General features: G+C 38.9%; 1 protein-coding gene across 4 annotated transcripts in view; it reads left to right on the top strand.

Annotated features, from left to right (window-relative positions):
- Smad4 (SMAD family member 4) overlaps positions 1–13,663 on the top strand; it is a 54,412-nt gene that overhangs the window by 35,757 nt on the left and 4,992 nt on the right. For all 4 annotated transcript variants that reach the window (XM_005356253.2, XM_013349545.2, XM_005356254.3 and 1 more), the window contains 2 exons: positions 4,649–4,832; positions 5,828–5,996. In XM_005356253.2, the coding sequence (XP_005356310.1) occupies positions 4,649–4,832; positions 5,828–5,996 (353 nt within the window). The remainder of the gene's footprint in view (positions 1–4,648; positions 4,833–5,827; positions 5,997–13,663) is intronic.

Raw genomic sequence — 13,663 nt, 5'->3', positions numbered from 1 at the left:
GTCTTGGGGGGAAAAAGAAGAAAGGAAGAAAGGATGGATGGACAGATGAACTTATATTGAATGGAATGTATAGTGAGAATAGATATGGCAGTCAGCTACCATCTAGACTTGATTTAGGTTCAGCAATTGCCTTTGACCTCTTGATAAATTTGCTTCCTTCTTCTCACAGTAGAATGGATGATGAGACTGAATTGCCCCTAGTGTTTAGAGAATAGTATTGATTACATGAGGATGTATCTGTAGCAGCCTGTATTGACATTGATTCCTGTCTTTCAATAGAATACAGATGTGTCTTAATGGTGAATACATCCTAAAAGGGTTTTTGTGTTTTTTTTATTGGTTTTAGGTTTTTTGTATTTTATTTTATTTTGTTTTGTTTTTGGTTTTTGTCCAGTTGGTTGTAGGAGGAAAAGGTTAATTCTGCACTTTTACTTTTAGTGGTTAGAACTCAGGTCTTCCTTGATGATTGATATGGGAGGGCCCAGCTCACTGTGGGCAGTGCCACCCCTGGGTTGGTGGTCGTGGGTGCTCTAAGAGGAGCAAGCCAGTTGGCAGTGTTCCTCTGTGAGCTCTGCTTCAGTTCTCAACTTAAGTTCTGCCTTAACTTCCCTCAGTGATGGATTATGACTTGACACTTGTAAGATGAAATACATCCTTTTTTCCCCAAGTTGTTTTTGGTTGTGTGTTTTCATAGCAATAGAAACTCCAAGAGAAAGGTAAACAAAGGTGTTACTTATCAAGAGGCAAGAAACAATTGAGACCATGCTAGAGTCATGCACCTCCTCTCCCTTCCTAAATGTAGTTTAAGCATGTCTGTGTCCCATACCTAGTGCTGGCCATACTGAATTATAGTAACCAGCTTACACGTCTGCTTTCCTAATTGAACAGATAGAAAAGAAATCAGTTAAATATTCTTCTCCCTCCAGCTCCGGCTGTCCAGAAAGTTACTATTTAGACCAGAGTAGCCTCAAACTCAAGAGTTGCAGTGTGATGTCTGGGTTATTAAGCAGGTGGGGACTTACTGGTAGGGAAGTAATGAAAGGTTTAGTGCATTGCGGATATTTCAGTTAGTAATAATAAGAGTTCATTTTTTTCTTGAACATGGAAGTTGAAAGAAACCCTTTTTTTCTTTTTTGAGTTGACTTGCCTATAATAAGCTTTAGCCTTCCATAGAAACTGGGAAATACATTGTACTTGGAAATATCACCCCCAGCATTATATTCATTTTTAACAAAGTTTTCATTCCCTACTTAAAGATCTTTTAAGGGCTACTAGTTTTTATTACTGTCAGAAAATTGGGTAATTTAAAAGTTGCTCAGTTTTAGCTTCAGTCAGTAACTGTTGCTTGTTTGCTGATTATTAATGTTCATGATATATGATATCTTCATTAAAGAGTTTTACTTATGGGGGCTGGAGAGATGATTCAGCAGTTGAGATCTGCTTTGACTCCCAGCACCCATGTAGCAGCTCTCAGCCATCTGTAACTGCAGTGCTGGGGGGGGTCTGTCATACTGTTCTGGCTTCTTTGTGCTCTACACATGTGATAAACATACATACATGCAGACAGATATACTCACAAAATGCAAATAAATAAATATTTTTTTAAAAAAGATTTTTTTACTATAGAAAATAACTTCACGGACAGACGGTGGTGGCACACACCTTCAATTCCAGTTCTAAGAAGACAAGGCAGACAGATCTCTGAGAAACTCTGTCTCGAAAAATCAAAAGAAAATCCACAAATATTTCAAAACTGGTGTTTAAGCAATCATTTAGGTATAATTTTATAAACAAACATATTTAAAGAATTATATTTGCAGTGAATTTATTGGATGTTTCAAAGTTTTTAAACATTTTTGAGTTATCTACTCTTTTCTTTTTTTTTAAGACACGGTGTCTCTGTATAGTCTAGGTTGGCCTAGAACTCACTGTGTAGTCCATGCTGACCTCATTCACATTCTTCCTATGTTAGCTCCCTGAATGTTGGTGTCATGGGCATGCCTTTGTGTGCCTGACTAACTCCTCGTTGGAAAGTGCTCTTTTGCTTGACAGGTTTTTGCCCAGCAATTAGGTACCTTTATATATTAGCTACTTCTCGTATTGCTATAGCAAAATATCTTTTTTTTTTTTTTAAAGCAACTTAAGGGAGAAAGGGTTTATTCTGACTCACAGGTGAGAATATAGCTTACCACTGCAGAGAATTGGGTGACTAATCTCTTTATTAACTGCTGCTGCCACTTGTCTGTAGGTTCAAGCTCACATTGTTGTTGCAATTGCATGTTTTCATATTTTCCTACTCTGCTTTTTGTGCTTCCTGTACACCTGGATGAGAGCTGTGAGCAGTAAATATGATGCAGATTACATATTCTGTTTGGAGACTTCATCCACCCAGCACATTAGCCCATTACTTTTAAGCTTGGTCTCGCTAAACTTTGCAGAACACAGGCATAATCCAGGTAGAGTCTAGACAAGCTGTAATATGGAATGGCCTCTACCTCCACTGTCTGCATTTCTCTTGGCATTCTGCTTGCCCAAACTCATACCAGAATGACCCCTTAAGCTCTATTTACAGTGTTCTAGTGCTTTTCTAGGTCAGAGTTTCAAACTTCTGCAGTCCTGTTAGTTCCAGAGGCTTAAGAACCACACAGTCAAATGTATCACAGCAGTGACCCTGTGTTTCTGTTTTACTTGTTGCTATGAGAGAATAAGTGTGATATGAGAAGGGAAGGTTTAATTTCAGCTGGGAGGTACAGTTTGTCACATTTGGGATGTTACTGTGTGGCAGAGGGGTTAGGAGTGGGTTGCATTGCATCTGCAGTCAGGAACCACAGTACCTGTGCTCTGCTTTCTCATTTGTTCAGCCCAAAGTGGCCTTGGGTTTTCCTATTATACATGGTTAGCACGATTCAGACTGTCATAGACAGTCCCAGAGCTTTGTCTCTTGGGTGATTGTAGATCCTGTGTACAGTTAGTATTAGCCATCATAGTCCTGTAAAGTGTTGTTTTTCTTTTTCATTTTCTTTGGTTTTAATTAAAATTTTCTTTTTTCGTTTGGTTTTTTGAGACAGAGTTTCTCTTTATAGCTCCAGCTGTCCTGGAACTCACTATGTAGACCAGGCTGGCCTTGAACTCATAGATCCACCTGCCTTCACCTCCTGAGTGCTGGGGTTAAAGGTGTGTGCCCACCACTCCTGACTCAATTAAAATTTTCTTTTGAGAATTTCATTTATGAGTACTCTTATTTACATATTTTTTTTTTTAAGTTTTAAGTGTTAATACTTCATTTTTCTGATGGAACTTGAAGTCTGGGCTGGTTTTTGTCGTTCTAAGTATTGTTTCAGAGTGCAGAAAGTTTTGATTCAGATTATACATAATTCATAACACATTGTAATGTAGATAAGTCTGCAGACAAAACTCTTACTCCCTAATCTCTCAGAAGTTCTTCCTCTGGGGCCAGTATAGGACTTTCATTCAGGTCTTGAGTTTTCAGACAGAATGTCCTTCAAATTTGTAAACTGACGTGTTCCTTCCAGTCACCTTCTTTTCCATAGCGTTCCTCCTGCATCCCATCCTCCACTCCCTCTCTTCCTTCTCCCCTTATTCTGATTACCTTTGCAGTGTTGTCATGACCTGGGCTCCATGTTCATTTGTTTGCTCATTTGCCCACTTGAGGAACCTCTGTGAATGGTTTTGTTTTCTCTTTGCGTACAGTGCCAAGAAAATTCCCTAGATGCTCGCATATATCTGTTAAATAAATTGTGAAAGAAAAGCTAAGCAGATTACATGTATACAAACTTTCTTTAATAATGCAAACAAAATCAGAAATAATTCTGTATTTGCAATCCAAACCAAGTATTGTTTCTTCTCCTAGCCCCACCCCTGCTCGTCATTTAAAATAATTGTTTTAAATGAATATATCGTACTAGTTCACTAAAATGACTTATAAAAATGGGATATGTGTACATTGGGCAAATGACTTTTGATTTTTGAGACACAATTACGAATCTGTATAAAACAGCTCTGCAAAGTTCTTAAGTATAAGCAGGAGAATGTCGACTGATTTAGGTGCTTTCTCCTAAATAGGGGTCTGTAAAAACATACTATAGACTATGTTTTAGGATTAGTGTACTTGTCAAAAACGAAGTTCAGACAACAGAACAGATGTGCAATCAAATGAACTATCATGATAGAAAAGTTTGTTTTAGAATATGCTTGCTTCCCTCCCTCCCTTGCCTCCTCTCTCGTGCATGTGCCTTCCCTCCCTCCCTCCCTCCCTCCCTCCCTCTCTCTCTCTTCTTTCAGTCTGTAGACCAAACTTGTCTGGAACTCACAGAGATCTGCCTCCCGAGTGCTGCGATTAAAGATGTGTGTCATTACCGCCCAGCTAGATCTGATTTCTTGTGTTCTTTAATTTTAGTTGATTTGGTCCTTGGAGTATCAAGGTGTAAGTACTAGCTACAAATAAAATATGAAATCACTATTTTTCAAGTGTATTACATTATTTTAATCCAATTCTTTTATGTGCTTCTCTAACTCCTCTTTCCTTCATCTTTGTCTAGGTTTGTTTTTGTGGATGAAAGTACCCTCTCCCCCCCCCCTAATATCTTGGCAGCATGGATGAGTGTTCTTTTTCATTTATTTTCTATAGCTCCTGAGTATTGGTGTTCCATTGCTTACTTTGAAATGGATGTTCAGGTAGGAGAGACATTTAAGGTCCCTTCAAGCTGCCCTATTGTAACTGTGGATGGATATGTGGATCCTTCTGGAGGAGACCGCTTTTGCTTGGGTCAGCTCTCCAATGTCCACAGGACAGAAGCTATTGAGAGAGCAAGGTACGTTTAAAGAGTAAAAATAATTAAATAGTGCATTATCTTTTCTTCAAGATTATTATTTTTCTATGTATGAGTCTTAAAAATAATGGAATAAAGGTCATTCTAAATATTCAGAACTTGTAAGCATTTCACTTTAATTGTAGGTGTTTACTAAATTTAAAGTTATAAATAACAGCAAGGTTTTTTATATTTTTATTATTTCTGTCTGTACTATCCCATTCAGTAGCCATTAGCCACATGTGGCTTTAGAAAACTTAAAATATGGTTCATGTGACTGATAGCTGGATTTTAAGTGTATTTTAAATAGCTGTGTGTTGTGGCTGTTGATTTGGGCAGTATAGCACATAAGCCTCAGTTTTCTTATAAAAATAGAAATTTTATGAGGCTGGAGTGATGGCTCAGCCATTAAAAGTGTTTGTTATTCTTCCAGAGGATTGGAGTTCAGTTCCAAGCACCCACAACTGCTTTTAACTAGCTCCAAGGGATTTGATGATGACTTCTGAGCTTCATGGGCACCTCCCTCTAACACTAACACACACACACCTTTTTATTTATTTATTAAATTTATTTATTATGTATACAATGTTCTGTGTGTGTGCATGCCTGAAGAGGGCACCAGATCTCATCACAGATGGTTGTGAGCCACCATGTGGTTGCTGGGAATTGAACCAGGACCTCTGGAAGAGCAGGCAATGCTCTTAACCGCTGGGCCATCTCTCCAGCTCCCCACATACATCTTTTTAAAAAGTAAAGAATTTACCTTACTGAGTTGTGAGGGTTAAGTGAAATTTGTGTTAAGTGCTTCTGATATAGTAAGAACTGTATCTGTTTATATAGAGATTAATATATATTTGTAATATGCAAAAAGGAAATACCAAAGATGCCTACAGTGGCAATATTTTGTGTATTGTATTATATTTTTTATTCTTGCTATGTACCTAAACTAAAACTTCCTGTACCTAAGATGAAATGTAATTGTGTCTTTCCTCCCTAAGGTTACACATAGGCAAAGGTGTGCAGTTGGAATGTAAAGGTGAAGGTGATGTTTGGGTCAGGTGCCTTAGTGACCATGCAGTCTTTGTGCAGAGTTACTACCTGGACAGAGAAGCTGGACGAGCACCTGGTGACGCTGTTCATAAGATCTACCCAAGTGCATATATAAAGGTCAGTTACGTGTATATTTGAATATTTTAGACTTAAAACCTGCTTTGTTGAAGCCTGGAAATGGAGGTGCGAGGAATGGAAACCTGTTTTGGTCAGAGGTGGTGAAACAGTCTTGTCATGGGAACATTCAATAGAAGGATACAGGAGGATTTTGAGCTCAAAGCCATTCTGAGCTGTATATATTGTGAATTTTGGATAAGCCTTGGCTGCATTATGATATCCTATCTCAAACAAAAGCACCACTATAACAAAATATGCGTGTGTTTTGAGTATAAAGCACATTTTCTGGAGATCTCTCCTTACTTTATTAAATTTTGACATGGATAATTTCACAACAGTTGCATCATTATGTAGTTTGCTCATAGAAAACTCCATTAGAAATTTATTTGTATTTATAACCTTTACTACAAGGAATTTTCATAGTTCATTTGTGTTGCTCTTTGTTTTTGTTTTGAGGCAGGGTCTCATGCAGCCCAGGCTGGACTTACACTTGTTAAGTAGCCAAGGTTGGTTTTGAACTGCTAATCATCTTCCCTCTGCCCTGCCCTTCCCTGAGTCCCAGGATTACAAACATAAGACACTACATCCAGTGTAAATGGGATGCTAGATCGCACAGGGCTTTATCTGATCTGTTGGTGGCATTGGATTTATATGATTTATGCTTCATTTCGTTTGGTTGACAAATTTGTTTTGAAAGAATTGCTTTTTAAATCATCTGTCTGTCTGTCTGTCTGTCTGTCTATGGTCTTAGTTTGGATTTCTATTGCATGGTGAAGAGACACCATGACCATGGCAACTCTTATTAATTAATTGGGTGGCTTACAGTTTTCATAGGTTCAGTCCCTTATCATCATGGTTTGTGGCATGCAGGCAGACATGGTGATGGAGAAGGAACTGAGAGTTCTGCATATTGACTTCTAGGCAACAGGAACGTGTCACTTGATCATAGGAGACCTTAAAGCCCACTCTGCAGTGACGCACTTCCTCTGACAAAGCCACGCCTCCTAACATTCCAGCTTCCTATGAGCTTATGGGGCCAGTTATAGTCTAATAACCACTTTTCCTGTCATTACTTTTCTCTATAGGGCAATTTTGCCTGTCACTGGAATCTACATTTTAAAACCAGATTTTATAATTAGGAGGTAGGGAGACTTTTTCTTTTGGGGAAATTGAGTTTTTATCTCTGGGTATTCACAGGATTAAATTCCATTGACTTCATTTTTTTGATACCTCTGCTTTGGGCAGTATTTGCATTTAAGGGCATATCTGAACTGACTGTCAAACTATTTGTATGGTTCATTGGCAGATGCCTAGTTGTGTCCCTGAGAGTTTTGACTGTTGTCCCTTTTCACACTGCAAATAGCCAGATTCTGTCTTTTACCCTCTTCCAATCTTGGCGGACAGAGTTTTGTCTTGAGTTTCAGCTGTCTGCTGTGAGGTTCTCTCTCTCTTTCCCTCTCTCCTTTCCTTTCTTCCTTCCTTCTCCCTCCTTCCTTCCCTCCCTTCCTCCCTCTCTCTTTTTTTTAATGAGCTGTAGATAACAACTTGTGGGACAGAATATTAGGCACTAGAACAACAGCCTACTTTGTCCTCTTAGCTGTCTTAAGTTATTACTATCATCATCATCATTATTGAGACAGACTATACCAGAACTCACTACGTAGGCAAGGCTGGCCTCAAACTACAGAGATCCACCTGCCTTTGCCTCCTGAGTGCTGAGATTAAAGATGTGTACCACCACACCTGGAAAGAATTCTTTCTTTTTAGCAACTATTTTATGCTCTTCAGAATAATCTTATTAGATGGGTATAAATAAATCTTAAATTGAACTACTGATATTTTCTTATTTGCTAATTTATTTGGCAGCAGTGAAAAATATATATTCCTGTTACTGTTGCCTAGGTAGATTGTCCCCAGGGATGTTGCTTCTAGAGTGAACCCTATGTAGATAATGTGAGTCCTTGGAAGAAGTGCCTGCACACTGAGAAACACACATAGAGAGGCACTTCCCTTTGAATTAAAACAAGGTAAACAAATATTAGTGTTTTTGGGTTTTTGAGATATAGGTTTCTGTATCCCATGTTGGCCTTGAACTCCTCACCATCCTGCTTCTACATTGTGGACTCTGGGATACAGGCGTGCTCCACTACACCTTACTTTTAAAATTTAAGTGAAGCAAGTTGTTTTTTTTTTTTTAATACGGTCTTCTTCTTTCACTTTTAAGGAGGGGACTTTTTTATTCTTTATTTCATTTTATGTGTGTATGAGTGCCTGTGTGTATGTGTTCCTGGTGTCTGCAAAGGTCAGAAGAGGGAGGGCATCAGATACCCTGGAACTGGAGTACAGGGGATTGGGATGTGCCATGAGGTGTTCTGTGAGAGCAGTATGTGCTCTTAGCCGTGGAGCCATCTCTCCAGTCATCTTCCTTTTTCCTCCAGAAGTGTAGGGTCTGTTATATTTTCTGTTTTAGTCCTGGGAATTCTGGTTTTCAACAGCTTTATTGAGATAAATGTAATTCATATGTCATACAAATCATCCATTTTAAGTATTCAGTTCAGTAATTTTTAGTGTATTCACAGAATTATATAGTTATCACCAAACCATTTTAGAATATTCTAGAAAGAAGACCCATATTTTTTAGAATATGTTAATTATATGTAATAATGTATTTAACTGTGACATTTTCATACATATAGGTGATCTGTTTTCATCTTTTTAGATGTGACATAGTTTAGGATTGGTTTACAGAAGCATATGTTCCTTAACAGTGGCTATATCATTGAAAAAATATCTCAACAAGCATTAACTATGTAAAACTGAGGCCCCATGAGCCCCTTTTCTCCCTCCTCAATGACAGGGCATTCATTGATGGGCTCAGTCATGTAGCCATCTTGTACAGGTGATTGCAGCTCTTGTGGGTTTATCAGCCATGTCAGTGCTCAAAAGGTAGCCTTCCTCATCACTTCCTCCTTTTTTCCACATTGTTCCCTGATGACTGGAGAAGGTAATATAGATGTCCAGTTATGAATAGCATCTAGTACTCACTTAATTCTCAGCACTTTGATCAGTTATGGGTCTCTGTGGTTGCCACTGATTACTGCTAAAAGCTTTTCTGAATGAAGCTGACGGCAGCATTTAATGTGTAGGTGTAAATGTAGGTATTTAGAAGGCAATTTGATGGGCATATTATGTCCATTTAGAAAACAGCAGTAGTTTCCCCGCTGGGGCCTCTGGCCTTCCCCAGCTGCTGGATCTTGTTCAGGTTTATAGAACCAGCCATGAATTCCCCTGTGGAGCTTGTCTCAAACATAGTGAGAAAGTGGTTGGTTACTTCCATAACCAGCTTGCCACTGTTGCACAATAGGCACGTCTTGCCTGTGTGGTCAGTCTTGGGTCAGCAGTATTGTACTCAGAGTAACAGTGTTGATGACAGTTCTTCTCCAGTTACCCGCCAGGCATCTTCTAACACAGAGCTCCTGGCCCAATTCTAGCTTGATTTCACTGTCCTGTGACCAAGGCATGCATTGTCTCCAGGGTAGGTCTTACCATCAAAGAACCACCAGATTTTAAAGTAACTTCTTTCTACTTTTGAAAGATCTGTGTGCTGATCATTTCTATGTCAATGTGATACAAGCTAGAGTCATCCTTTTAATTAAGGGAACCTCAGTTGAGAAAAGGCCTTCATAAGATCATACTGTAGAGCAAGCCTGTAGGGTCTTTTCTTAATTAGTGATTGATGTGGGGTAGAGTCAGCCCACTGGGGTGATACCATCCCTTGGCTGGCAGTCCTGGATTCTCAAAGAAAGTAGGCTGAGCAAGCCGGGAGGAGCAAGCCAGTAAGCAGCACCCTTCATGGTCTCTAAATCAGCTCCTGCCTCCAGGTTCCTTCCCTGCTTGTGTTCCTGCCCTCATTGTTTTTGATAATGAACTGTTATATGGAACCGTGAGTGAAATAAACCTTTTCTTCCCAAGTTGCTTTGGTCATGGTCTTTCATCACAGCAATAGTAACCCTGGCTAGGACAATCTGCTAGACCATTTTACAAAAACCATATATTCTGACTAGAGTGTGTGTGAGTGAAGGTTCCAATTTGCCTATTTTTCATCAGCACTAGTGGGTCTGAAGTGAAATCCCATAGCAGTTCTGTTAACATTTCTGATACTGAATCAATTTGGTTTTGAACATATACATATTGGGGCAAAGAAGCAGGAGATGCTTTTAAAACTAAAAGCTGTTTATATGGAGGGATTGAAAAGTGTTATGTACCCATTAAGCTTAATTTATTCCTATCATCTGCTTATTGTCTTGTCTTTAAGATTTATTTATTATATACACAATATTCTGCCTGCATGTATCCCTGTGGGCTGGAAGAGGGCACCAGATCTCATTACAGATGGTTGTGAGCCACCATGTGGTTGCTGGGAATTGAACTCAGGACCTCTGGAAGAGCAGCCAGTGCTCTTATCCTCTGTGCCATCTCACCAGCCCCCTACTTATTGTTTTATTATTATTTTTTATGTGTAAGTGTTTTGTCATCATATGTATGTATGTTTCATGTATGCCTAGTACTTGCAGGGGTCAGAAGAGGGTGTTGAGTCACCTGGAAATGGGCTTGCAGGTGGTTGTTAGCTTACCATGTGTTGTGGAGGTTTCTGTCCCACCATGTCCCACAGCCATTCAGTCCCAAAGAAACACACAGAGGTCTACATTAAGTATAAGCTGGTTGGCCTATTAGCTCAGGCTTCTTATTAACTCTTATAACTTACATTAACCCATAATTCTTGTCTGTGTTAGCCATGTGGCTTGGTACCTTTTATCCGTGAGGCATTCTCATCTTGCTTCCGCCGTGTCTGTAGACGGAGCCTTTTTCCTCTTCCCAGATTCTCCTGTTCTAGTTGCCCCGTCTATACTTCCTGCCTGACTCCTGGCTAATCAGCATTTTATTAAACCAATACAAGTGACAAATCTTTACAGGGTACAAGACCATTGTCCCACCGCAATCATGTGGGTACTGGGACTCATACCTTAGTCCTCTGCATGAATAACAAGTGTTCTTAAGCACTGCACCATTTTCCAGCCCCATATTGTGATCTTTAGCTTTAGGTCCGGTAACTTATTAAATCCTTTGTACAGTTTTAATATTCAAGCATTGTACATACTATACCACTGTGTGTTCGCCTTCCAGGCTGATGTTAATTCAATTAAGCCTTGGGGAAAAAATCAAATTTTGGTTCTTGATTGAAAGATAATATACTGAAGCAATGTTATGTTCACGTGTGTTGTATAATGAGTTTGTAATCAAGAGTAACTACAGAAAACATGATAATAAATAAATGAAAGCATGATTAAGTTGTTCATTAGCTTAGGAGTGATGGGTCAGAAATACTTTTTTGGATCTATGCTAAAAGGAATATTTACAACCTTTGGTTCCTTTGAATTGCTTCTATCAACAACTTAGATGATTCTGAATGGAAGATGGTACCATTTCAACAGTAGCACTTATTTTACCATTCACTAAGAGAGACCTGCTGTGTGTATAGTCAGCCATTTTACTGTGTGAAGCCAGTAAGCGACACAATAAATGTTGTATAGCTCGACTGAAAATTTTGTTTTCCAGTCTCAGTATTGTAGTTACATGAATGATCTACTGGAAAAGGTTTGATGAAGTTTGGTGTATCATATATATCCTCAGAATCACGTCATCATTTTTCATTTTTGGGGTTTCTTGACATATATGCCACTAGCTATGCATTCAGTTGTGTATTTGATACTCTACAACATAATTTTACTGTCCCCATATGTGAAGATTATTTGGTTGATTTTCATGATTCATGATGGGCAGGTAGGAAGGAGTGTTAAGCATTTTTTTTAATTCTATGTTTAGATAATAAGATTACGTATGGGCTAGGCATGGTGCTGTATACCTTTAGTCCAGCTCTTGAGAGGCAGAGACAGGAAGGGCTCTGAATTCTAGGCCAGCCTACATAGTGATTTCCAGGCTAGCCAGGAATATATAGTGAAACCTTCCTCAAATACACCCCCCCAAAAGGATTACATATATTATACCTGATTAGTGATGGTTTTTTAAAAAGTGATTGTATATAGGTAATATAAAACATAAAACTATGAAATTCCTATAAGGTATGAGGATTAAACCTAGATAACTTTAGCAAAATATCAAAGGCTTGATTTATAAAAACAGTTGGTAATTTGTGCTTCATTAAAACTAGTTTATAGGGGGAGGGAAATGGGAGGCAGTGGCGGGGAGGAGGCAGAAATCTTTAATAAATAAATAAAAAAACCTAAAAAAACAAACAAACAAACTAGTTTATAGGGTAGGGATTAGGAAAATGGCCCAGTTGGCAAAGTACTTTCTCCACAGGCTTTAGGATCTCCGGTCAGATCCCCACTACCTGTGTAGAAGCCAAGTGTGGCAGTGTGGGCCTGTAACCCTAACATTGTTAGGACAGGTAGGTCGATGGCTCCAGGCTCAGTGAGACCCTGTTTCAAAAAGTAAAGTAGAGATCTTGGTGTGGTGGCGCACGACTTTAATCTCAGCACTTGGGAGGCAGAGGCAGGTGGATCTCTGTGAGTTTGAGGCCAGCCTGGTCTATAAAAGCGAGTCCCAGGACAGCTAAGGACTACACAGAGAAATCCTGCCTTGAAAAACAAAACAAAACAAAAGACACTTTATACAGAACTATTGAGATGGGAAAGGGTTCTGCCATATGCTGGACTGTGCTAGACAATACCTTCTAAAGGTCAAACCCAGTAGAAAAGTTGAGTGTCTAAGAAAACTGTTGGGAGCTGCAGAAAGTAGCTTTTCTGTTCTAGGCATTGAGGAATTCTGATCCCTAGGACTTGTCAAGTTCGTCTTTGAGTCTTTCAGGACTTTGTAGTTGACCAGTCTTCCTACTCGTAGCCTCTCTAAGAGAAGGATGCTCTCGGTTTGTTTTCTGATGTGCCAGTTAAGAAATGTTTTGTTTCATGTTTTTTTAGAAAATGGGTATCGAGTTAAGGAATAAGTAAATAGGATTATGGTTTGTTATTTGGAGAGATTGTATTATTGTTGTATGTCTTTATGGTTAGTGTTTAAATACCATGATTAAGACATTGTAAGTGTCAGAAAATTTATAGACTTGGTTCCAAACCTATTATTACTGAGTAGAAAATTATGTACACTTTGATTTCCCTTGTTTTCAGTGATAGGGTAGCATGTACTTGGGTTATCTGCATTCCAAATTAAAGAATTAGTTATGTTTTAAATAGGAGTCAAGTTACACAGTTCAAAAGCTAAAGTGATCCAGTATATAACCTTGTTTCTGCCTCTCCTGCCCTCTCTCTCACGGCCTAGTACTCTTTCTGTGGACTCTCCCACAGCTTACTAAAATGCCAAGAGAATTTTGGGAAGTAAAATTTAAAATGTAGATGTTTTTCTCAGGTAATGAGGTGATTTGTTACCCATAAGTTGTTGATTATTGAAATCACATTCCAGTCCTTACATAAAAAAGGGGATAAAGTATCCTTTGCTTTACAGAAGCTTCTCAGTTTCAGGAGGTCCCATTTATTCAATGTTTCCCTTAATGTCTGTGCTGCTGGGGTTATACATAGGAAGCGATCTCCTGTGCCCATCTGTTGTAGTGTACTTCCCACTTTCTCTTCTATCAG

The sequence above is a fragment of the Microtus ochrogaster genome, chromosome 18 (assembly GCF_000317375.1).
Source record: "Microtus ochrogaster isolate Prairie Vole_2 chromosome 18, MicOch1.0, whole genome shotgun sequence".
Classification (NCBI taxonomy): Eukaryota; Metazoa; Chordata; class Mammalia; order Rodentia; family Cricetidae; genus Microtus; species Microtus ochrogaster.
The sequence above is the reverse complement of the archived record's forward strand: the minus strand, read 5'-3'. Positions and strand labels throughout refer to the sequence as shown.